Below are 14,735 nucleotides of genomic sequence, written 5' to 3'. Positions count from 1 at the left end.
TGGACCTAGAGATTATCATACTAAGTGAAGTAAATCAGAAAGAGGAAGATAGATATAGCATTATGATAATGCTTATATGTGGGATTTTTAAAAATGATACAAATGAACTTATGTACAAAACAGAAATAGACTCACAGACATAGAGAACAAACTTACAGTTATCAACGGGGAAAGGGGGAGGGATAAATTAGGAATTTGGGATTAACAGATACACACTCCTATACAGAAAATAAACAACAAGGACCTACTGCATAACTCAGGGAACTATACTCAGTATCTTGTAATAACCTATAATGGAGGGACTTCCCCAGTGGCGCAGTGGTTAAGAATCTGCCTGCCAATGCAGGGGACACGGGTTCGAGCCCTGGTCCGGGAAGATCCCACATGCCGCGGAGCAACTAAGCCTGTGCGCCACAACTACTGAGCCTGTGCTCTAGAGCCCGCGAGCCACAACTACTGAGCCGGCGTGCCACAACTACCGAAGCCCGCGTGCCTAGAGCCTGTGCTCCGCAGCAAGAGAGGCCACCGCAACGAGAAGCCCACGCACCACAACGAAGAGTAGCCCCTGCTCGCCACAACTAGAGAAAGCCCACGCGCAGCAACAAAGACCCAACGCAGCCAAAAAAAGAAAAAAGCCTATAATGGAAAAGAATCTGAAAAAGAATACATATATATGTACAACTGAATCACTTTGCTGCACATCTGAAACATTGTAATCAACTATACTTCAATTTAAAGAAAAGATGCAAGAAGATTTGGGTAGAGCAGAAAGTCCTCGCAGGGTCAGGACAGAAAACAGCATACGGCTCATGATGGCAGGTTCACCGTCTGCGTTTTTACTCCATGCTAGAGGAGTAACAAAACGAGAGATTCCATGAGCAGTGGAGATGTCAACACACTTCTGGACTACAGATGAAACAGGATGATGGTGAGAACACTTCAGTCTGCTGACCACTTCAGAAGGAAGCCATCCATCAGCCTTGCAGAACGCTACAGATGCTCAAGATTACGACTCCAGGTATAACAAGGGTAGACGACTCGAGTAGGATTTGTACACAGAAAAATCGCCCTCTGTTTCAGCAGTCAGGATGCCTAGGAGCCGGGCATTTGCTGCCTAGGCAAATATAAGACTTACTTTTTTGTCTTTTATAAGTTTCTCAGCCTCAAGGCAAACTTGGTCTGATAAACCAGAGGCAGTCTGTCATGTGATCTGACTTACAGCAAGATTCTAGCACGCTTTAAAAAAATTTTTTTTAAATTTATTTTTGGCTGCGTTGGGTCTTCGTTGCTGCACGCGGGCTTTCTCAAGTTGCGGAGAGCGGGGGCCACTCTTCGCTGCGGTGCGCAGGCCCCTCATTGCGGTGGATTCTCTTGCTGCGGAGCACGGGCTCTAGCTGCGCGGGTTTCAGCAACCATGGCTCGTGGGCTCTAGAGCGCAGGCTCAGTAGTTGTGGCCCACGGGCCCAGTTGTTCCGCGGCATGTGGGATCCTCCCGGACTAGAGCTCGAACCCGTGTCCCCCACATTGGCAGGTGGATTCTTAACCACTGTGCCACCAGGGAAGTCCTCTAGCATGCTTTTTAACTGCCTCAGTTTTTATAAGCATATAACCAAAGATCCCAGACATTTGAAAAAATTCTGCCAAAAGGGACCACAAGATAAATAGAGAAACTGGTCCGAGAGGAAACAATTTAGGGAATAAAAGAACTTAATACTTCTAGTGTATTTTCATAGATATCCCAGATGTTGAAGCCAGACTTCTGGGCTTGGCTATGCAGAACAACCCATTTTGGACTAGCCTGGCACAGGCCAGTTATATAAAGACTGGACAAAACACATACAAGTAACTTGTGAAAGGCTTTGGGGAACAACGAATGTAGGCCAGACTTGAGGGGAAAGGAAAGCATACAGAGGTGAACTTCATATTTACTCTTGCTTTTTCTTTCAGGACATTTGCCAGTTTAGCGTGGCAGAATAGACTCAGAAAGTGGTGGAAAACTCTCAGTGGTGGAATAAACTCAGAAAGTGGCAGTCTTCGACTGGGCTGAGTTCACGGAGGTTGGACCAGACACTTGGGACTTGAGGGTGAAATTCCCAGGTGGGGCATTGAGCCCCAGAATGCACATGCAAACTTCCCTCTAGGCATCTGCCAACTCCTAAGCTGCTCGTTGTGGTGAGACCCCCAAGGGTCTCATCGGAAAGCAATAATGGAGGCTAAGTTACTGAGGAGAGAGCTGAGCAGCCACACGGTCCTAGGGGAGACAGGTTGAGGTTCAAAGCCTCTATGGTTTTTAGTACCAATGCTTATTAGCATCCATTCAAAGAGAAAAACAGTAGACAACAGAAACAGACCCAGGGCTTCCCTGGTGGCGCAGTGGTTAAGAAGCCACCTGCCAATGCAGGGGACACGGGTTCGAGCCCTGGTCCGGGAAGATCCCACATGCCGCGGAGCAACTAAGCCCGTGCGCCACAACTACTGAGCCTGCGCTCTAGAGCCCGCGAGCCACAACTACTGAGCCCATGTGTCACAACTACTGAAGCCCGTGCGCCTAGAACCTGAGCTCTGGCAACAAGAGAAGCCACCGCAGTGAGAAGCCCGCGCACCACAAGGAAGAGCAGCCCCAGCTCGCCGCAACTAGAGAAAGCCCGCGCGCAGCAATGAAGACCCAACGCAGCCAAAAATAAATAAATAAATAAATAAATTAAAAAAAAAAAAAGAAACAGACCTAGACTTGATTCCAATGTTGGAATTATCAGAGACTGAAATAACTATGTTCCCAAAGGAAAAGATGGAGAATTTGAAGAGATCTTTAGGGGACCTCCCTGGTGGTCCACTGGGTAAGACTCCACACTCCCAGTGCAGGGGGCCCAGGTTCGATCCCTGGTCAGGGAACTGAAACCCGCGTGCCGCTACTAAGAGTCCGCATGCCACAACTAAGAAGTCAACAAAGATCCCACGTGCTGCAACTAAGACCTGGCAAAGCCAGAATCAATCAATCAATATTTTCAAATAAATTTTTAAAAGAGATCTTTAAATTAAAAATTTTAAAGTTCAACAGGAATCTTTAAAAAAATAATCGAATGGAAATTTTAGAACTGGAAAACAGCAGCTGAAATTAACTAGTAGATGCATTTGGTAGTTGATTAGATACTAGAAGTGCTAAGGGAAAAAAAAGAGGAACGTTCTTGAAGGAGAAATCTCACAATCTTGTTTTTTTCTTTGCCTGCACCGCACGGCTTGTGGGATGTCAGTTCCCTGACCAGGGATTGAACCCGTGCCACCTGCAATGGAAGCATGGAGCCCTAACCACTGGATGGCCAGGGAATTCCCTCCACAATCTTTTTAGGAAGTTAACTGAGGATATACTTTACCAAAATGAGAGACTTAAAAGAGATGTTCCAGTTCAGCAGAGCAGTGGAGGGAAATCCCAGGATGGCAGTTTCTAGAGAGCATTTGGTCCAGATTGGGGTCAGAGGATTGAAGTTTCCAAGGAGCTTCAGGACAAAAAGATTCAGTAATGTATCTTGTGATGGAGAGTTTGAAAGAAATTAAGAATGTGATGAAGGCACTTCCCTGGTGGCACAGTGGTTAAGAATCTGCCTGCCAATGCAGGGGACACGGGTTCGAGCCCTGGTCCGGGAAGATCCCACATGCCGCGGAGCAACTAAGCCCGTGTGCCACAACTACTGAGCCCATGTGCTTAGAGCCTGTGCTCCGCAACAAGAGAAGCCACCGCAATGAGAAGCCTGCGCACCTCAACGAAGAGTAGCTCCCGCTCGCCGCAACTAGAGAAAGCCTGCGCGCAGCGACAAGACTCAACACAGCCAAAAATAAATAAATTAAATAAATTAATTAAAAAAAAAGAATGTGATGAAGGAAACAAAAGTAGATAGACATTACAGAAAAAAACAGAAGCTGTTCAAGAAAGGAAATGTAATCACAGGATAACATTTGAGCTCTACAGCAAACAGTAAGTACTTAGACATAAGGTGAGCGCTTTATTGATTGACCTAAAAACTGGTACCATAAAGCTACCATGGGAAGAGAGGGGAAAGGTTGTAAGAGCAGAAAATCAATGTGTAATATATTGCTAACATCTAAAATTGAAAAATTGAGAAACGGTATGTTACTTAGCTGCAGAAGCAACTAGCTGATGAAACATCTACACCTTGTTGCCTCTTGCAGTGGGGAGAGTTAGGACAGGGACAGGGGCTGGTGCTTTTCATTATTCGTCCTTCTGTATTATTTGATTTTGTTTTTTTTTTTTAAATAAATTTATTTATTTTTGGCTGCATTGGGTCTTTGTTGCTGCATGTGGGCTTTCTCTAGTTGTGGCGAGCGGGGGTTACTCTTCCTTGCGGTGCGCCGTCTTCTCATTGCGGTGGCTTCTCTTGTTGCGGAGCACGGGCTCTAGGCGCGCAGGCTTCAGTAGTTGTGGCACGTGGGCTCTAGAGCGCAGGCTCAGTAGTTGTGGCGCATGGGCTTAGTTGCTCCGCGGCATGTGGGATCTTCCCAGACCAGGGCTCGAACCCATGTCCCCTGCATTGGCAGGCGGATTCTTAACCACTGCACCACCAGGGAAGCCCTGATTTTGTTTTTAACTCTGTAACTACGTTATTTTTTTTGTTAAAATAAGAGAAATATACTAGGAAGGAGAGGGACAGACAAACCTACTCTAGTCCTCTCATTTTGCAAAAGCCCTTTTCTGGAGTCCATCCCACTAATGGTGAAGTTAACTGAGGATATACTTTACCCATCCAGCTGATGGTAAAGCAACAACCAGACTTCTCCAGCCTTGTCTACATCTACATTTCTTTAGAGCATCTGATACCACTGCCTACTTCTTTTTTCAGAAACACTCTCTTCTCAGGACTTCCCTGGTGGTCCAGTGGTAAAGAATCCACCTTCCAGTGCAGGGGACGTGGGTTCGATCCCTGGTCAGGGAACTAAGATCCCCCATGCCACGGGGCAACTAAGCCCACACGCGTCAACTACTGAGCTCGTGCACCTCAACTAGAGAGCCTGTGCGCCCCAAACTACAGAGCCCACGCACTCTGGAGCCCCCACGCCACAAATAGAGAGAGAAAACCCGCACGCCACAACTAGAGAGAAGCCTGCGCACCGCAACGAAGAGCCCGCGTGCAGCAACTAAGACCCGAGGCAGCCAAAAATGAATAAATAAATAAAATAAATAAAATATTTTTTAAAATTCTTATGGTTTCTCCCACCTGGGGTTTCCTCCTACATTTCTGGCCATTCTTTGTCTTCTTCCTGAATTTTAAATGTTACGAGTTTTGAGGACTCAGTTCTAGGTCCTCTTCATTCTATATTCTCTTGCCTCCAGCTTTCTTGTCCATGCTTATGGCTTTATTTACCACCTTCGCCCAAATTCTCAAAACTGCTTGCAGGCCTTGGATACTGCACAGGCTCTTCAAAGTCAAAATATCCACTATCCCTCCACCAGCATAGACCATCATAGCAAAAGGCCTCACAAGCACCTTAATATCCCCTTCTCCTCCACCTCCCAGTCCTCATATGCAGTTAAGACACGTCCAAACATTTCCAAATCTGTCCACTTATCCTCCATGCCTCTGCCCTGGTCTCAGCCATCACGGGATTACTGGGATAGCCTCCTGCTCTGTCCCCCTGCTTCCGCTCTTGCTCGCATCCAATCCAGTCTCCACACAGTGTCCACAGTAATCTTAAAATACACATTTGAATATCACATTTTACTCTTAGGAGTTACCATGGAGTCCAAAATCCTCAGCGTGAGTATGCCAACACACAAGGCTGTGCATCAGCTGTATCCTGCCAACTTTTCACCTTCATCATAAACCACTCCAATCCTTACGCTGTTATCCAGCCACGTGGGCTCCTTCTGCCTGGAAAGTGACCCACGCCCCACCTCTTGATGATCTTACCTCCAAGGGCTCTATGTCAGTGTCCTTCGTAGATCATCACCTCCCCACTCCCAGTTCTGATCACAGCCATAGTTGGTTGTCTACCCTGCCCCCCCGCCCACCCATAGACTAAGCTCCGGGAGGGCAGTGGGCTTATCTGCCCTGCTCACCATCGTGTCCATGATCTTGGGCCCAGATGTTTAACATAAGTTTGTCCAATGAATGTGGGAAAAAGGGACAGGAGACAGGTGTGGCGGGCAGGACAGATGAGATGGCAGGCGGTGCAGACAGACAGAGGCTGCAGTAGGAGGGGTCACAAACCCAACCAACAGACCGATGGGGTCTGAGGGCAGGGCAGCGAGACCCGAGCGGTAGCAGGTGGGACGGTGCGCTCACTGGGCCTCGCCTCCGCAGGGGGCGCTCGTCTCCGGGGCGTGGCCTCGCGCAGCCCCGCCCTCCTCGCCGGCGACCGCCAGGCGGGTGCCTCGCAGCGGCGGCGCTGACATGGCTGCGCTGGTGGAGCCGCTGGGGCTGGAGCGGGGTAAGCGCGCCAGGGGCCCCTGCCCACCCCGCCCCGGCCTGCGTCCCGGAGCCCGGTCCCCTGCCCCTCCTCCGGCAAGGCCCGGGCGGGTGGGCGGGCCCGGCGGGGGTGGGCGGGGCGGGGCGCCGAGAGTCGAGCAGTCGGTGGGTGTGGGAGGGTCCGTGGGCGAGCCGGCCAGAGAGGGGGCGCCCGCTGCACACCCCTGCCTGGGTGTGTATGGGCATCCTGGGGACGCAGGGCGCCCGATTGGCCGCAGTCTCTGCCACGGGCGACTCTGCGGGTGTCCGACTGGGACTCTGCTGTCCTTCCCGGGGTCTGCGCTCGCCCTTACTTGGTCTCTGGCCGCATCTCTCCGTCTTTCTCTGCGTCTTCACGCCTCTGACTCTTGTGTGTCTGTGTGCCCCGCCCCCGCCCCGCAGACGTGTCCCGGGCGGTGGAGCTCCTCGAGCGGCTCCAGCGCAGCGGGGAGCTGCCCCCGCAGAAGTTGCAGGCCCTCCAGCGAGTCCTGCAGAGCCGCTTCTGCTCTGCCATCCGGGAGGTGAGAGCAACGCGGCGCCGAGCACAAGCGGGCGGCCGTGGTCCTCCTCCTGGTCGCCCCGAGCCCGGGGACTACGCCTCCCAGCAGCTACCGGGGCGGCCCTCCTTGGGATGCCCGCGCTTCAGCTCAGGGGTTCTTTGGGAGCTGTAGTTTCCGCGGCCTCCGGGTTGCGGGGGCGGGGCGGATCCTTGGGTGGGAGGGTCTGGGGGCCTGGACTCCTGAGTTGAAGGGAGGAGGGGTCTGGCGGCTCCCTGATGCTGCTGCGTCTTCGCCAGGTGTATGAGCAACTCTATGACACGCTGGACATCACCGGCAGTGCTGAGATCCGGGCCCACGCCACAGCCAAGGTAGGCGCCCCCCCACCCCATTGCCCATGGTATCCACTGAATCACATGGTCTAGCTCAATATCTACCTAATGTCAGTCATTCATTCCTGTTTCCTCCTTCATGATTTTTGCCATATCTATGTACCACCCTTGCTATGATTTATTTATAATGTATTTTAAATAATCTCACATTTTTAGTTTGTGTCGTATAAAGACATCTTTAGCAAAAAAGACATTTTTAGCAACTACAAATGGAAACTAGTACCGAATGCCTGACTAGAAGATAACCAATGAAAACAGTGAACTAGCGTTAAACACTGTAATCTTATTAAACTACAGTTAGATGCTATTTCTTGCTGCTTGCTGGAGGCTCTTAGCTCTGTCCAGGTCTTGTTTCTCTCTGTTAAAAAGCGATATTGACAAGTGTTGAGTATTCAAGACGCATGCACACCAAATGGAGACTTTCTCTTTGACAGTCTGAAGTGTCCAAAGTGACTAAAAGGGATGTACTGTCACTACGGAGTGATCTTGTGTTGAGTTGTGTGGCAGACGCCCCGTGCTTGAGGAAAGCTCTCTGGCCTAAATCCCTCTCCCTGGCGCAGATCCTCCACCCTAGTCCACATACACATCGTGGAGGGGCCCTCACCTCCTGAGGCTTTCTCTCTCCCAGGCCACGGTGGCCGCCTTCACAGCCAGTGAGGGCCACGCACATCCCAGGGTAGTGGAACTGCCCAAGACGGATGAGGGCCTGGGCTTCAACATCATGGGGGGCAAGGAGCAGAATTCGCCCATCTACATCTCCCGTGTCATCCCTGGAGGCGTGGCTGACCGCCACGGAGGCCTCAAGCGTGGGGACCAGCTGCTGTCAGTGAATGGTGTGGTGAGTGGGGAGCTGAGGCAGGGCTGGCTGGGGTCACAGCCTGCCCAAGGTAGCACAGTCGCTGTTTTTCACATTCAGTCAACACACACTGAGCACTGCCTCTGTGTCTGGCCCTGTGCTGGGCTTTGCTGCAGACCCTGAGAGTAATTGGCCACTGCTTCTACATTCGAGGAGTCCCTCTCTGGTGAGGGAGATAGACCCTGACTGAAACAGTCCTAAACCAAGGAGATAATGAAGAAGCACAAAGCACTGTGAGAGCCCAGATGTGGCACCAGACCAGTGTAGATGAGGGGAGTTTTTGCAGATGAAGGAATATTTGAGTTGGGTTTTGAAGGATGAGTAGGAGCTGGTGGAGAAGGGTGTTACTGGCGGAGGGTGTTGTGGGTAGGGGCTGTGACTCTGCACTCCTACGAGGTGAAGAGAAAGGGCTTGGTTCTGATGAAGGACTGCGGCGTGCCGGTGATTAAAATCACTGTGCTTAGAGTAGATGGAGGCACGACTAGGTAGGTGGTTGGGGTCAGTCATGCAGGGACTAAGTGCCGTCCTGAGAAGCTGGGACTTTGTCTCAAGCCTCCTGGGGATCCATGGGAGGCTTGTGAGTAGGGGAAGGATAGGCTCAGCCTGGAGGCCTAGAAAGACCCCTTTGGGACTCTGTGGGGGATAGACTGAGGGAAGAGACTGGAGGCCAGAAGGCCAAGGAGGAGGCTAGGGTGAGGTCCAGTGGGGAGAGGATAAGGTCTGAGCTGGGGCCTGGTGGTGGGGACAAAGAAGAGGGAGTCAGGGCAGGAGGGATGGGGCTGGGGATCATCGGGCTGCCGGGAGGGAGGGGATAAAGACGAGTCTGGAGGTCTAGCTCGGTGACTGAGGGCATATGGGGCTTGTCCCTGACATGGGGAACTTGGAAGGTTTAGGGGGAGGACTCTGAGCCAAGAGTGACTCTCTCGTGAGGACATGAGGCCTTGGCATCTTGGGGTTGGTACCAGGGTGGGGGGCGGGGTGAGGGTGGTGGGCCCCAGGCCCAGCTGTCTGCACCGCCCCTGCAGAGCGTTGAGGGTGAGCAGCATGAGAAGGCAGTGGAGTTGCTGAAGGCTGCCCAGGGCTCGGTGAAGCTGGTGGTGCGCTATACACCTCGAGTGCTGGAGGAGATGGAGGCCCGCTTTGAGAAGATGCGCTCTGCCCGGCGGCGCCAGCAACATCAGAGCTACTCGTGAGCCCCTTGCCACCACACCCCTGGGGCCTCCACTGCCTCCGGTGTCCCCAGACTCCCAAACCAGGCCAATGATTTCTGAGGCCCTGATTGCCACCTCCAGCCCTGGCTCCTTTCCCTGGGATTCTGACCCTTGACCCAGGCTCTCACTCCAAGCCGTTCTGACTAAATACCTTGGGGACTCCTAGCTCACTCCCATCCCAAGATCGGGAACCTACTCCCTCTGGAACCCTCAGCCCACTTCCCTGGGCTCTTGGCTCTGGAACCCCAGTCCTGGCTCTCTCCCATGCCTCCCCCGGTCCCCTCCCCTGAGCTTGGCTCCCCTCTCTTCACCCTCCTTTTAGGTCCTTGGAGTCTCGAGGCTGAAACCACAGATCTGGACCCTCACCCCCTCCCCTGTACAGTATTTATTGTCACCAGCTCCTTATTTAAAGATCTTTGACCCTCATTGAGTGTCTGTGTCTGTTCTGCATCCGGGGGTTAGAATGTCTGGAGATGTGGGGGAAGGAGAGAAGCTGAGGTCACGACCAGACCCTTTTCAGAGTCTGAGAGCGGAGCTTGAGGCTTTTCCCCAGGTTCGAAGGCAGAGGCTGGCCGGCTTCCTAGCGGCAAGTCCAGGTTGGAGGCTGGGACCCGGTCTGGGTCTGAGCGCTGGGTCATAACTGAAGACAACTCCCCCTACCCTTCAGAGATCCTGAGGGCGGAGGCCAAGCCCCCTTCCTCTGTATCTGGTCGCACAGAGGAGGCCTGAAACGCGCAAAAGTCAGTGGGCGGCCTCTGTGTGGGCGGGGCGGAGCGAACCATTAGCCTAGCCCGCCGGGGGAGCCCTCCCGGCCGCGTAATCGTCTGAGTGGGAGGCGGGGGTGGAGGTGCCACGTGCAGTTCCCGAGGCGGGCGCAAGGGGTGCAGAATAAGGTGCGCTAGCCGACCCGGCATTCACCCCACCTTCCAACCCGAGCGCGTGTCTCCGGGAACTGCCCCGGCCTTAAAATCCATCCTTTACTCCCACCCTCCTGTCCCGTGCGGCGCGAGGGCCGGCGCGCGCCACCGCCGGAATCCGGGGTCGCGACTCGCGTTCCACGCCGCGCGCCACTCGCTCCAGGTGACATCATCCCCCTGCCGGGCTCCGCCTCCCACCCCAGCCGCCGCACGCCGCTTGCCTATTGGCAGTCCCACCTTGAGCCCCGCCTCCCGCTCTCCGCCCGCGAGACCCCTCCCAGGCAGTGCGGAGGCGGGGTTTAGCCGCCGGCCGGCGCAGACACCGCCTCCCATTGGCCATGCGGCCCCGTCTGTCAGTCTTCTGTTAAAGGGGCCACGACCGCCCCGGAGCTGGTTTGCGGGGGGTGGGGGGAGGAGGGAGGAGGAATTTTTTGGCGGGGGAAGGTGGGATTTGGGGGGCGCTGGTGAGCACCCCTGGATCTGACGGCTGCGGCCTCGCGGGGGGAGGCTGAACGGTGAAAGGGGCAGGGGGCTATTTTAGGGGGTAGAGGGCTGTGAGACCGTCAAGGGGGGGGGTCCCCAGCGACCAAGCCGGAGCAAGAGACGCGGAGCCCGCGCGAGCGGCGGAGACAGGGCTCCGGAGCCACAGATCCGGGCCCCGGCCGCCGCCAGGGGCCCCGCCCGGTCCCCCCACCCCACCCCACGTCCCTCCTGCAGCCCAGCTCCGCCCGCAGCCGCCGCGGACCAGGTAGGTAAGAGCCCAGCCCGGCCCGCCTGGCAGCGCCCATCCCAGGGACCCGTCGCCGAGCTTCCCCCGCCTCCCTGAGATCCTGGATTCCCTTCTTCATCCCCTGGGACCTCAGAGCCCAGATTTCACAGCCAGACCCCAGAGACTCAGGCGTGCCCCTCCCGGCTCTGAGTCCCCAACCGAACCCTGAAATCCCAGGCGTACTGCCGCCTGCGCCTCCTCCGGGGCCCAGGAGGCTGGATTTCCCAGGTCAGCCCCAGGAAGCCCCTCTGGACCTAGATCCTCCTCCTCGGCCCAGTCCTGGGAGCTCCAGACACCGGCTGTGTCAGACTCCCCCAGCTAGGGCCGGCCGCCCCCCCGTCGCGTCCGCATAGTCCCCCATTCGCGCACCCAGTCTGCCCATCTCTGGTCCTCCGGCTTGAACAGCCGGCCGAGTCCCTCAGTCCCAGCCGGCTCGGCGGCCGCCCTGGACACAGGCCCGCTCTGGAGCTGTCCATGGTCACCGTTCTCGGCAGCCTCGCGTCCCCCATCTCCTGCTGCTGCCGCCGGGGAGGCGGCGCCGGCGGCGCGGGGATCTCCCCCGCCGCGCCTTTGACCTGGGGATACCCAGGCCCTCCCCGACCTGGGCGCCCGGGCCTCAGGGTTCCGCTGGTCAGGCTCTCAGCTCCACCCTCAACAACCCAGGTTTCGGAGACCCCAGCTTCTACTTGAGGAGTCAGGGCTTCTGAATGTTCCTGCCTGGTGCACCTTAGGGATCTTGGCATCTGAGGACTCAGATCCCACCGGGCTCTGGGAGCCCTGTCAGTCCTCACTTCCTCTGGCTAAAGGCCCCAGCTGGTAGCCCTCACCCCCTCAGGATCTAGGAATCCAGTTTTCCAGCTTTTGCTCCCTTCAGAGGCAGTTCAACAGCCCCTGTGCCCCTCAGACAAATATACCCATCCACCTGGCACCCCAGCATCTGCCCCCTTAGGGATTCAGGCGCCATGACTCTCTCCCTTTCAGGGACTCAGAATGCAATTCTTAATGCAATTCTCTGGCTTCTACCCACGCTGCCCCCTGGAGACCTAGATGCCTTGTCCCTGATCCTGCCTCCCCTCAGGGACCCAGGAGTTCAGACCCCACCTTCTATTCTGCCCACGAAAGCCATCTACCCCTACCCTCCATCCAACAAGGACTCAGGCTCCAAACTTCCATCTCCTGGCTTTGGCCTCCACAACGATTCAGGAGTCCAGTTCCCCAACTCTGCCACCCACCACCCCAAGTATCTAGCCACTCAGCTGTTACTCTTTTGAACCCAAGTCCCTACAGCCTCACAATTTCCCATCAATTTGACATCTCTGGTGGCCTTGAAATACCCTGCTTCACCTCCATATCATCTCAGTTTCTGGGCTCCCTGGGGTTTCCAACGTTCTCCCCTGAGACCCAGCTTCTTGAGATGTTTCCAGCACTCCATCACGATTTTTTCATATCGTGATGTCACATCCTTCGAGTACACTGTCAGACTGGTGAGCCAAACATACATGCCTTCCTCCAGATGTGTTCTATGGCATAGGTTCATTCTGTGATCTAGAATTGTCTTCCACATTTCCACCTAAACATAAGCCCTGGCAATGCTTCGTGTTCTAGATTCTTCCTAAATCCTAGAACACTCCCAGTCAACATCTTTGTTCCTTTTTCACCCAAGGTACTGTTCTAAAGTCTAGGCTAGATGCTAAATTCAAGGCACGACTTTCCCCAGGTAAATTCAAATATCTAGCTAATGCTCCCAAGCCAAATTCTGATCTCACCCTCCTCCCCTTTGACAAGTTCCTTTTTTTTTTTTTTTTTTTTTTTTTGCTGCACCATGCTGCTTGCTGGATCCCCGACCTGGGATTGAACCCGGGCCCTCAGCAGTGAAAGCACGGAGTCCTAATCCCTGGACCACCAGAGAATTCCCTACATGTTCCAATTTTTAAGAAGCCAGTCCTTGCTTATTTTCTTCTAAAATTTCATTTTGGGTGTGTTCTAGGTTCTAGCCACATCCTTGGCATTGTTCTAGATTCCATTCCCTTCCCAGGGGCATTCTAAGTGCTAGAATATGTGTGTTCCATTTATGTGCTCTAGCCTTTCTCCAAACTGTGCTATCCATTCTAGAATGCACTTCCTATTTTATTTTATTATATTTTAAATTTTTATTTATTTATTTTGGCTGCACTGTGTGGCATGCAGGATCTTAGTTCCGTGATCAGGGATCGAACCCACATCCCCTGCAGTGGAAGCGCCGAGTCTTAACCACTGGACTGCCAGGGAAGTCCCTGCACTTCCCTGTTTTAGATTCCATCCAGTTCTACAGTCTTAAATCTCGAGGATTCCCACTGAAGTGTTGTACGTTGCATCTTCCTCAGGTTCTATGTTCTCGGCTCATCCATTCCCACCTTCTCTGTCCATCTTTTCCCTGGTGTGACCTTGGCTTAGAACTTGTCCCCTGGTGGATTGGGGGCTTCCTCCATCTGCCACTTCAGCATTCTAAACATGCTCTAGGCTCTCTCCTCTTTTGGAGTCTTCAGCCTAGAAATGTCCTCATTTCTAGAACACACCACCCCCATCCCCACCCCCTTTGCCAGCTCAGTCCTTATGCCAGGAAATTCTCAATTGCCAGAATGCATCTTTCTGCATCTTCCCCCAGGCGATTCTAAGTTCCGGGCAAACTCCTTGCTATTTTCTAGGTTTTCCTTTGCCTCCAGGGCATGTTCTGAATTCTAGAGCATATATTCTGCCCTCTGAGTTCTATCATTATCTAGATGCATGAAAAAACCAAGCATGCGATCTCTGCTTTATTCTGTAAAGATAAAATATACCTTTATACCTTCATCCCTGGTAGGTTCTGAGTTCTAGATTATGTCTAGATTATGTCTCCTGACTTAGGTTTGTTATGTACTGCATTAGGTCTGTTCTTAGATATCATTATCCTCCCCTCTGTGTTTGGGGTTCTGGGGTGACCCAGACACTCTTTGAAGTTATTGGATTGCTCTTGGCTTGTTCAAAGTTCCAGACCTGGGTTCTAGAGTATGCCCTTCTATTTGGCCCCATGTATGGATCCTACCCCAAGCACATTGTAAATGTGGAAGTGTATGTCCTCTCTGCACTCTGTACTGTGTCTTCTTGCACGTGGCCTTCTAGATTCTACACCCAGCCTAGCTGAATTTTGTTTCCTTCTCAGGGAATTTGAAGTTCTAGAGTAGCCTCCCTAAAACATCCTTAGTTGCATCTCATGAGAAGATTCTGGGTTTTAGATACCATGTTGGGTTTTGGTCTAAGTCTGGCCTGCCCTCTTATAAACATTTTCTTGAATCTGATCTCTGAGTGTTGGGATTCAGGTGTCTAGATTCCCAGACGCACCTCTTCAAAGACCCAAGATTACAGGCACCCATCTGCCTCCGCTCCCAGGTCCCAGGGCCCTCAGTCCCCTCCTGTACTCCCAGGAGTCCAAGGCCCCAGTCCCAGGCTTCAGACATAGTCCGAATATTGGGTGGAGCTGGAAATTATCTACTCTGAGAACCGGTTATGCGTCTGCCTGAAGGGAGAGAAAGAAAGGAGGGAAAGAGTGAAGGTCCCTCCTGCTTTCGGCTCAGCTAGATGGACCCGTCTGACCTGATGTGTGTGGAGGGAGTGGCTCA

At 53.3% G+C, this 14,735-nt stretch overlaps 1 protein-coding gene across 1 annotated transcript; it reads left to right on the top strand.

Moving 5' to 3' along the window:
- The first annotated feature begins 6,236 nt into the window (after positions 1-6,236).
- Positions 6,237-9,840, top strand: LIN7B (lin-7 homolog B, crumbs cell polarity complex component). The gene is given in 6 exon segments (XM_059904129.1): positions 6,237-6,441; positions 6,861-6,979; positions 7,255-7,326; positions 7,976-8,185; positions 9,229-9,392; positions 9,737-9,840. Coding segments are annotated over 6 exon segments (792 nt in total). The 3' UTR covers positions 9,759-9,840.
- The last annotated feature ends 4,895 nt before the right edge of the window (positions 9,841-14,735 follow it).

The sequence above is a fragment of the Balaenoptera ricei genome, chromosome 19 (genome assembly GCF_028023285.1).
Source record: "Balaenoptera ricei isolate mBalRic1 chromosome 19, mBalRic1.hap2, whole genome shotgun sequence".
NCBI lineage: Eukaryota > Metazoa > Chordata > Mammalia > Artiodactyla > Balaenopteridae > Balaenoptera > Balaenoptera ricei.
This window is presented reverse-complemented; position numbering and strand designations above follow the sequence as displayed.